The sequence below is a fragment of the Heptranchias perlo genome, chromosome X (genome assembly GCF_035084215.1).
Source record: "Heptranchias perlo isolate sHepPer1 chromosome X, sHepPer1.hap1, whole genome shotgun sequence".
Lineage (NCBI taxonomy): Eukaryota > Metazoa > Chordata > Chondrichthyes > Hexanchiformes > Hexanchidae > Heptranchias > Heptranchias perlo.
In genome coordinates, this window is record NC_090370.1 from 4,491,091 (window position 1) to 4,503,456 (window position 12,366).

At 48.6% G+C, this 12,366-nt stretch overlaps 1 protein-coding gene across 2 annotated transcripts in view; it reads right to left on the minus strand.

Annotated features, from left to right (window-relative positions):
* esyt1a (extended synaptotagmin-like protein 1a) overlaps window positions 1-12,366 on the minus strand; it is a 124,145-nt gene that overhangs the window by 25,345 nt on the left and 86,434 nt on the right. For both annotated transcript variants that reach the window (XM_067976547.1, XM_067976548.1), the window contains 5 exons: window positions 5,800-5,848; window positions 4,855-4,944; window positions 3,866-3,961; window positions 1,616-1,687; window positions 1,131-1,217 (listed from right to left, as the gene is read on the minus strand). In XM_067976547.1, the coding sequence (XP_067832648.1) occupies window positions 1,131-1,217; window positions 1,616-1,687; window positions 3,866-3,961; window positions 4,855-4,944; window positions 5,800-5,848 (394 nt within the window). The remainder of the gene's footprint in view (window positions 1-1,130; window positions 1,218-1,615; window positions 1,688-3,865; window positions 3,962-4,854; window positions 4,945-5,799; window positions 5,849-12,366) is intronic.

The window sequence follows — 12,366 nt, forward strand, 5'->3', positions numbered from 1 at the left end:
TATGAACAGATTTAATTGAAAGCTAAACTGTGGACTTGTATTTAAAGCTTATGTAATTTTTAACCCTCCTCTTCCCTTCTTCTTATTTTATCTTTGCCCATTTTCAATTATTTTTCTCCCCTCCTGCACTATCCAGTATATTAGTAATGTTGCTTTAATGTTTTGGGACCTTTACATCCTGTCCATTATGTAGCGTTACATAAAAATGACAACACGGAAACAGGCCGTTTGGCCCCACCAGTCCAAGTCCGTGTTTATCCTCCACACGGACAGTAATCCTAATCCCATGTGCCCGCTCTGTTCCCATATCCCTTTCCTTTAACCACCTATCTAATCTATTCTTAAATATTAACATTGGCTGGGAATTTCCTCGGCGTTGCTCCCACATCGTCGCTTGGAGTAAACTCAGTTTACATAATTAGGATTTCCACAGCACTTCCGACAAAGTTATGGCAGTGGAGCGGGAGCAGCTCTGAGAAAATTCCAGGCCATGGTGTCTACTTCAATCACTAATTCTGGTCATGCATTCCAGTCTCACAACCCTCTGTGTAAAAATGTTTCTCCTGCTCGCTGTCCTAAATCTCTTACATTTAATCTTATATCTATGTGCCCTTGTACATTTCCGATTTTAATCGCTCCATCATTGGCGGCCGTGCCTTCAGCTGCCTAGGCCCAAAGTTCTGGAATTCCCTCCCTAAACCTCTCTATCTCTTCCTCCTCCTTTAAGACGCTCCTTAAAACCTATCTCTTTGACCAAGCTTTTGGTCACCTTTCCTAATATCTCCTTATATGGCTCGGAATCAATTTTTGTTTGATAATCGCTCCGGTGAAGCGCCTTGGGACATTTTACTATGTTAAAGACGCTATATAAATGCAAGTTGTTGTTGTTTACCAGAAAAGTGGGAAAGTGTTCCATTTCCCCACAGTGATGTAGCTCACTGTGATTCCCACAGAAAATGCAAACCCTAAACTAAGGTGTTCTTTGGAGAAAGAAAAAGTGGTAGATACCATTTAAACTTCCTGCAAGGATAAAATATTTAGGCAAAACACAATTTGTTCCTAAGTTACAGTTAACACATAAAACTGTTTTCTTTAGGCATGTGTGCCTCTGGAAAGGTTAAGAAAGGTACCTGTATATCGAGGTCCTGTTGATTCGGATTCTGAACAAAGAAAGTAAAGGCGTCCTCCCAGACTGGGGCGTTTGTGTTATACACGGTCTGTGGGAAGAGACAATAATGTGACATCTTGGAGTGACAGAAACCTGTCAACTTGGTTTGTCAGTTTAAAAAAATGTAACTGTGAGTGGCAGTGTGAAATATCCGAGGAGATGACGCTCACTTCATCCCGATATGTATTTACATGCTCCAATACGATTTTACTGAATGAGTGTATGCATGGACTGTAAGCCATACTGGGAGAGTATCTGTTGCGAACTTTAATGTAAATGAGGGCAGCAGATAGTCTGAAGGGAAGCAAACTCTTTGTGAGGGACTGATGACCACCAGGGATTGTGTAAGGGGCTGTTGTAGAGCACATGCTGGTGGTTATTCCCTGCTCCATTTTACATTGCACTGTATTCATCTTAAGTAATGGATATGCCAGTGCCCATTCGTACCCTGCTCTCAAAGGTTTTGTCCATTAGTGAAGCCTGTACCAGAGGATTCGGCTCCCTGGTCCCTTGCTTTAGCTGTGGACAAAAAAGAAAATAAGAGTTAGGAAACAGCAACTACTAGAGGTGGATACAGAACCTGAGAGAGAGAGAGAGAGAGAGAGAAAGAGAGAGAGAAAAGGGAAAGACAGAGAAAGAGAGAGAGAAAATGAGAAAGAGAGACAGCGATAGAGATGAACAGAAAGAAACATAGAAGGGGGTGGGCAGTTAAAATCCCCCAGGTCACTTACCCGCCCCGGAGCTGCTGGAAGCTGACTTGCCGCTATTTTCACCTGCTCCCTCAGTAGATGGCAAGAACACCTGCTCAAAGCTGGCAGGGTCCTTTTTAACATTTATATGTCAGGTCCCGATGATGTCATCGAGACCCAGCTGCAATTTTTACTACCCAGGGAGGAAGCAGACTGGGGCCTGTAGAGGTCCAAAAAGATAGGCTTTAAATTCATTTTTTTTACATTCCTTGTAGGGCCAGGAGGAGCAGGAGAGCTCATCTGGACCCCACAAAGAAAGCTTAGGCCCCCACTGCATAATCTCACCTCCTCCTGATCACAGGGACCCTCACGGGATGGCGTGGTAGCCAATCCCACCACTTACCTGGTCTCAACGGTGGAGAAGTCGGCCAGTGGCATTTAATGAGGCTCAGGAGTCAAAATACTCCAGTCCTCATTTCTGTTTGAACTGACTCCAAGGGCAGGATTTTAACTGTGAGAAATGGGTGGGTTGGGGGCGGAGGGGCATTGAAAATTGCAACAATTTCAGACCCGCCCATTTCCGTTTTTCACTAGAGGCGGGACGATGGGTGGGCGACCAACTCACTCCCAGGAGGCGGGTTGGTCACTAAGACCTATCGAGGAGGCTGCAGGCCTCCATTTTTTCAGATTTTGTGATTGCAACTTCTGGGGGCCGGGATTCCCGGGCCTGCTCCTTTACGCCGCACGAGAGGAGGCAAGAAGGCCCCAAACTGCAGGTAAGTGCCTTTATAGCACAGCTCGTGGGCTCGGAGGAGCAGGAGCGCTTCCCCCAGGCCCAACAAGCCTACCTGCAGCGACCCCCCCCCTCCTCGAACTCTGATCCCCGCCTGCAACGATTTCGGAACCCCCGCCCGATCTCCGTGTCTCCCCCCCACCAACGATTGTGGACCACCGCAATGACCCCTGATCCCGGCTCTCCCTCTCCCCTCGGTTACTGACCCACGATGACTAACACCCGATTCCCCCCCACCCCCCCACATGACTGACTCCCCCGGTGACTAACCTCCAATGATTCCCCCCCCCACTGTGACCCCCATACCCCCCGGTGCCCCCATGCCCAACAGTGCCCACCCATGCCCCCCCATCCATACAATCTACGATTTACCTGAACACTTACCTTTTCACGTCCTCTTCCTCGCTCTGCTTCCGTCTGACTGAGACCAGCCTGTCAATCAGGCCGGCCTGTCAGACGGCAAACCGACAAAAAAAAAGACGTACTTACATCAAAATCGTAGGGACATCCGGGAAACCCGCATTTTCCCCTCCCCCTCGTCCCCAAGTCAAAATCCTGGCCCAAAACTCACCCACCAAAAACTGGCCCCCAGTTACAATCGAAGCCAGAGAGAGTGCCAAAATGAAACAGAGAAAAGAAAAAGAGCAAGAGAAACAGAGAGATAGATAGACAGATGGGCAGATGGACAGACAAAGCAGAAACACACACACATAGAGCTAGAAACAGACGGATAGAGGAAAGTAAAACAGAAAATGGTGAAGTAAGTTCAGGTTGAAGTTCGGGAATCAATAATCTATCATTTTATAATGAGATTGGCTGATTTCTTTATGTATGTGGTAACGGTTCAGCCCAGCTGAGGGCTCGACTCCAGCTGCTTGGAGGAGACGGATGTATTTAGAAACACCGACTGCTGAATCACAGACGGAGATTTCTTCAATCTGCCTTTGATTACCTTATTGCACTCACACCACTGGCAAACCATCCAGCAGTGTGGGCCCCACCAGCAAGAGGCTCTAGCCTGGCAGACGTTATTACTGTCAGGTCAAAGCACTGCAAAATCTGATGGGAAACACCACCCAACATAACACAGAGCAGTGCAGTGTATTACCAGGATTGAAGTTTGACGTTGTTGCTGGTGTTTTACTCTCACTATTCAGTTGTAAAATGGGACTTAGTGCTGATCGAAGCCCCTCAATCCACTACCATTATACGCACCGGGAGGTCCTGTGCTTGGTCCACATAGACAACCATGATGGCACTGGAAGGTTCCTCACTGTTCTGCACAGCGATGGATCTATTAACAAGCAGTGCCTAAAGATAACAAACACAATTAATATTTTTTTAAAATCACTATTTTGAGGGGATGCAGCCCCTCTTTTTCCTCCCCCTATATGTCTCACTGTCCATACACCCACCATAGTTCCTGGCTGGGGCGGAGATCATGTCATACAAGAGGTAGGTACCAAGTAACATAAGTCATGGTCAATGTGGTCTTTTGGACTCGTTTCAATCACCTAAAGGGGTCGGAGAGGAATTTTCCAGATTTCTTTCCCTATCCAATGACCCCTACTGGAAAGTGCACGTGTAGAGGCCAGGCGAGGACAGGATTGCACTGGGCTTTGATGCCCCCTACAGTGGAATAGCCTGATGACATTCACATGAAGAATGGGCACGTAGGCAAGGTACCAGAGCCTTCAGGAAAGGAGGGGAAAAGGCTGATAGGGGTGTATGATTATTTAAAAAAACACCCCAGCTTCATCCATGTGGTTTAGGATGGTCATAAGAGTAAATTATGGGCTCATTCACTCTCACCATCCACAATTCTATAAATAATACTGATTGGAGAATCTCCTGTTATTTACAATCAATGGTTAACTGGTGATATTCCAGTTATAAACTCACAGAGGATATTAATACTATTTTACAAACAGAAGGGCTATGAAGGTGATTTTGAGTCAACCATTATTTCAAAGGCAAGGCGATGCAGAGTCACATGATCATCTCAAGAGTGATGCTAGTCACGCTACTGGTCCATTCCTGATAAATTCAAAGTGGTTTTTTGAGCTAAAAATTCAATTATTCAATCATCTGAATTAAGAGTATGATACTGAGTCATGTTATCATCTCAAAGGTGATGGTCTGTCATGCCATTGTCCATCAGTCACACTAACATCTCAAAGGCTAGCTCTAATCTTTGGGATTACCTGCTCCAGTTTTGTTGGGTCAGAGTACAGGGACAGCCACTCCAGTTTCAGATGAACTTTTCCTCTCTCCACATCCTTCAGAGTGAACCACTACATAGGAGAACAGGCAGAGGCGTAGAGTCAGGCACAGAGCAAACGTCACAAGACAGGCCAGAGCTGAATATTATAAAGTGAGGTAAAACAAAAATAGTTCACACAGACCCAGTCTAATTCGGAGTAAAACCACACCAAAAAAATGGAACTTTGGTAAACGAAGAAGGTCGGGAATTTCCTCGGAGCTGTTCCCGTTCCGTCACCGTAACTTTGTTGTAAGTGTGGCATGCACGGTTTTCTGCCACACTTCTGGGGAAGGTATGGCAGCAGAGCAAGAGCAGCACCCAGGAAATTCCCGGCCTAAGTATTCTTCTAAGGGCTGAAGTACGTTAGCGGGGTGGAGCAGAGGGAGCTTTAATCTGCATCCAACTGTCCTGTACTACTCTGGGAGTGCTTGATGCGAACACTGATGCCTGAATTGAGAAAACATTCCATTCCCCTGTGGTAACATCTCTCACCCTGATCAGCGCAAAACTCACGGAAAGGTGATGCCTGGAAATGTACAGCCATCAGTGACAGCCGATGTTATTGGAAATTAAAAGGTGATTTGTCTTCACAAAAAAAGTTTGCCAAACTTTTTTTTATTTGTTTGAAAGCCCACAAATACTTGGCACTTTTAGATCAAATTCCTCCATTTTAATGGAGACGTTAACCTGTTTAAATAGGTTACGGCCTCCTTTAACGTAGCAGAGTGAGGAATGTGGTACAATCTCGTTAGGCATTCATACAACATCACCAAAAGTAACTTCGACCCTTTAGTTTTGCCAAATAATTTTTCATGAAGACATTGCCCCTTTAATTTTTTTCCTCTTTCTTGCCCTGGCCAGTAATTATCTCGGCATCTCCTCTTACCTCGTCCACTATTCGATTTTTCATCACTTCCCCAAGGTCCAGCTGCATTCTGAAAGCAAAAAAATACTCATATTACCTACCGCTGGGTGTCACCCTTCTCACTTCCATTCCAAACACGTTTATATCAGTGAAGAAACAATCAAGGCCTCATGAGGCACTGAGAAAGAGCAATAATACAACACAAGGAGATAGTAGGAGTCAGACATAAAGTGCGTATGTCGGTAAATGGGGGGGGGTGAAAAAGCATACGGGGGAGGGACTTGCCTAAGGGTATTTACTATTTTCAACAGGTGTCCTGGGCAGCCCAGTTAAGTTACTAGTATAACAGAAAACCTGTTTATTATATTACTGTTAGAACGTTCATCTGTTTATAATATTTTACTAAATCTGACTTGATTGAAATAAAAAGTAGTTGTATTTAATGTCCAAATCAAATCTTTTCTTTTGGGACGGCTCATTGTAACTTTATTTGATATACCACAATCCGATATAACCCATGGAGCCAATTTTCTCCATACATGGAGCTAGCACAGCCCCAGAGATAAGCCTTGTTGAGTTTGCTCATGACACATTTTAAGCTACAGTAGCACAGGACACAAACGCTGCTTCAGGTATCCGCTCCTTGTCATATTTTATCATTGTTCCTTCCAAATTTTATTTTAAAATTACCATTAGCGTCTTCTCCATGGCGATGCTCATGGTATGGATGATGCGCTATTTTATAAGGTGCATTATACAATGCAATGCACGTTGGGGTACATTTTGGTCCCCATTGCCTGGGCGGTGATCTGGCAGAGTGGGTCTGCCACCCGTTATAGAACCCGCCTGATTTTCATTCCATTGATTTCATGATAATTAAGCAGATATGTTGTTTCAGATTGGGGTGCTGAGTCAGCAAGGTATTGAGAGGGGGTGTGAAATCAGTTTAGAGGGCTGGGGAAGTGAGCAAATGTGGGGGAAAGTGAGCAGTTTGAGGAGAGTAATGAGCACTTGGGGAGGAAAGCAATGATGATTGGGAGGGTAATTGGAGTCAAAATACCAATGTAAAGCCGAGCAGGCACGTGGGCACACACACATACAGTCACACAGTCCTACACACGGGCACACACACATACAGTCACACAGTCCTACACACGGGCACACACACATACAGTCACACAGTCCTACACACGGGCACACACACATACAGTCACACAGTCCTACACACGGGCACACACACATACAGTCACACAGTCCGACACACGTGGGCACACACACATACAGTCACACAGTCCTACACACGGGCACACACACATACAGTCACACAGTCCTACACACGGGCACACACACATACAGTCACACAGTCCTACACACGGGCACACACACATACAGTCACACAGTCTTACACACGGGCACACACACATACAGTCACACAGTCCTACACACGGGCACACACACATACAGTCACACAGTCCTACACACGTGGGCACACACACATACAGTCACACAGTCCTACACACGGGCACACACACATACAGTCACACAGTCTTACACACGGGCACACACACATACAGTCACACAGTCCTACACACGGGCACACACACATACAGTCACACAGTCTTACACACGGGCACACACACATACAGTCACACAGTCCTACACACGGGCACACACACATACAGTCACACAGTCCCACACGTGGGCACACACACATACAGTCACACAGTCCTACACACGGGCACACACACATACAGTCACACAGTCTTACACACGGGCACACACACATACAGTCACACAGTCCTACACACGGGCACACACATACAGTCACACAGTCTTACACACGGGCACACACACATACAGTCACACAGTCCTACACACGGGCACACACACATACAGTCACACAGTCCTACACACGGGCACACACACATACAGTCACACAGTCTTACACACGGGCACACACACATACAGTCACACAGTCCTACACACGGGCACACACACATACAGTCACACAGTCCTACACACGGGCACACACACATACAGTCACACAGTCCTACACACGGGCACACACATACAGTCACACAGTCCTACACACGGGCACACACACATACAGTCACACAGTCCTACACACGGGCACACACACATACAGTCACACAGTCCTACACACGGGCACACACACATACACTCACACAGTCCTACACACGGGCACACACACATACAGTCACACAGTCCTACACACGGGCACACACACATACAGTCACACAGTCCTACACACGGGCACACACACATACAGTCACACAGTCCTACACACGGGCACACACACATACAGTCACACAGTCCTACACACGGGCACACACACATACAGTCACACAGTCCTACACACGGGCACACACACATACAGTCACACAGTCCTACACACGGGCACACACACATACAGTCACACAGTCCTACACACGGGCACACACACATACAGTCACACAGTCCTACACACGGGCACACACACATACAGTCACACAGTCCTACACACGGGCACACACACATACAGTCACACAGTCCTACACACGGGCACACACACATACACACACAGTCTTACACACGGGCACACACACATACAGTCACACAGTCCTACACACGGGCACACACACATACACACACACAGTCCTACACACGGGCACACACACATACAGTCACACAGTCCTACACACGGGCACACACACATACAGTCACACAGTCCTACACACGGGCACACACACATACAGTCACACAGTCTTACACACGGGCACACACACATACACACACACAGTCCTACACACGGGCACACACACATACAGTCACACAGTCCTACACACGGGCACACACACATACAGTCACACAGTCTTACACACGGGCACACACACATACACTCACACAGTCCTACACACGGGCACACACACATACACTCACACAGTCCTACACACGGGCACACACACATACAGTCACACAGTCCTACACACGGGCACACACACATACAGTCACACAGTCCTACACACGGGCACACACACATACAGTCACACAGTCCTGCACACGGGCACACACACATACAGTCACACAGTCTTACACACGGGCACACACACATACACACACACAGTCCTACACACGGGCACACACACATACAGTCACACAGTCCTACACACGGGCACACACACATACAGTCACACAGTCTTACACACGGGCACACACACATACACTCACACAGTCCTACACACGGGCACACACACATACAGTCACACAGTCATACACACGGGCACACACACATACACACACAGTCTTACACACGGGCACACACACATACACTCACAGTCTTACACACGGGCACACACACATACACTCACACAGTCCTACACAGGGGCACACACACATACACACACAGTCCTACACACGGGCACACACACATACACACACAGTCTTACACACGGGCACACACACATACACTCACACAGTCCTACACAGGGGCACACACACAGTCCGACACACGGGCACACACACATACACACACAGTCTTACACACGGGCACACACACATACACTCACACAGTCCTACACACGGGCACACACACATACACTCACACAGTCCTACACACGGGCACACACACATACAGTCACACAGTCCTACACACGGGCACACACACATACACACACAGTCTTACACACGGGCACACACACATACACTCACACAGTCCTACACACGGGCACACACACATACACTCACAGTCTTACACACGGGCACACACACATACAGTCACACAGTCCTACACACGGGCACACACACATACACTCACACAGTCCTACACACGGGCACACACACACACACACACACAGTCCTACACACGGGCACACACACATACACACACAGTCTTACACACGGGCACACACATACACACACAGTCCTACACACGGGCACACACACATACACACACAGTCCTACACACGGGCACACACACATACACTCACACAGTCCTACACATGGGCACACACACATACAGTCACACAGTCTTACACACGGGCACACACACATACACTCACAGTCTTACACACGGGCACACACACAGTCCTACACGCGGGCACACACACAGTCCGACACGCAGGCACACACACATACACTCACACAGTCCTACACACGGGCACACACACATACACACACAGTCTTACACACGGGCACACACACATACACTCACACAGTCCTACACACGGGCACACACACATACACTCACACAGTCCTACACACGGGCACACACACATACAGTCACACAGTCCGACACACGGGCACACACACATACACACACAGTCTTACACACGGGCACACACACATACACTCACACAGTCCTACACACGGGCACACACACATACACACACAGTCCTACACACGGGCACACGCACATACACACACAGTCTTACACACGGGCACACACACATACACACACAGTCCTACACACGGGCACACACACATACACACACAGTCCTACACACGGGCACACACACATACACTCACACAGTCCTACACACGGGCACACACACATACAGTCACACAGTCTTACACACGGGCACACACACAGTCTTACACACGGGCACACACACAGTCCTACACGCGGGCACACACACAGTCCAACACGCAGGCACACACACATACACTCACACAGTCCTACACACGGGCACACACACATACAGTCACACAGTCCTACACGCAGGCACACACACATACACTCACACAGTCCTACACACGGGCACACACACATACAGTCACTCAGTCCTACACACGGGCACACACACATACAGTCACACAGTCCTACACACGGGCACACACACATACAGTCACTCAGTCCTACACACGGGCACACACAGATACAGTCACACAGTCCTACACACGGGCACACACACATACAGTCACACAGTCCTACACGCGGGCACACACACATACACTCACACAGTCCTACACACGGGCACACACACATACAGTCACTCAGTCCTACACACGGGCACACACACATACAGTCACACAGTCCTACACACGGGCACACACACATACAGTCACTCAGTCCTACACACGGGCACACACAGATACAGTCACACAGTCCTACACACGGGCACACACACATACACTCACACAGTCCTACACACGGGCACACACACATACACTCACACAGTCCAACACACGGGCACACACACATACACTCACTCAGTCCGACACACGGGCACACACACATACACTCACACAGTCCTACACACGGGCACACACACATACACACACAGTCCTACACACGGGCACACACACATACACTCACACAGTCCTACACACGGGCACACACACATACACTCACACAGTCCTACACACGGGCACACACACAGACACACACAGTCCTACACACGGGCACACACACATACACTCACTCAGTCCTACACACGGGCACACACACATACAGTCACACAGTCCTACACACGGGCACACACACATACAGTCACACAGTCCTACACACGGGCACACACAGATACAGTCACACAGTCCTACACACGGGCACACACACATACAGTCACACAGTCCTACACACGGGCACACACACATACAGTCACACAGTCCTACACACGGGCACACACAGATACAGTCACACAGTCCTACACACGGGCACACACACATACACTCACACAGTCCTACACACGGGCACACACACATACACACACAGTCCTACACACGGGCACACACACATACACACACAGTCCTACACACGGGCACACACACATACAGTCACACAGTCCTACACACGGGCACACACACATACAGTCACACAGTCCTACACACGGGCACACACACATACAGTCACACAGTCCTACACACGGGCACACACACATACACTCACACAGTCCTACACACGGGCACACACACATACAGTCACACAGTCCTACACACGGGCACACACACATACAGTCACTCAGTCCTACACACGGGCACACACAGATACAGTCACACAGTCCGACACACGGGCACACACACATACACTCACACAGTCCTACACACGGGCACACACACATACACTCACAGTCCTACACGCAGGCACACACACATACACTCACACAGTCCTACACACGGGCACACACACATACAGTCACACAGTCCTACACGCAGGCACACACACATACACTCACACAGTCCTACACACGGGCACACACACATACAGTCACACAGTCCTACACGCAGGCACACACACATACAGTCACACAGTCCTACACACGGGCACACACACATACACTCACACAGTCCTACACACGGGCACACACACATACAGTCACACAGTCCTACACACGGGCACACACAGATACAGTCACACAGTCCTACACACGGGCACACACACATACAGTCACACAGTCCTACACGCGGGCACACACACATACACTCACACAGTCCTACACACGGGCACACACACATACACTCACACAGTCCTACACACGGGCACACACACAGACACACACAGTCCTACACACGGGCACACACACATACACTCACTCAGTCCTACACACGGGCACACACACATACACTCACACAGTCCTACACACGGGCACACAC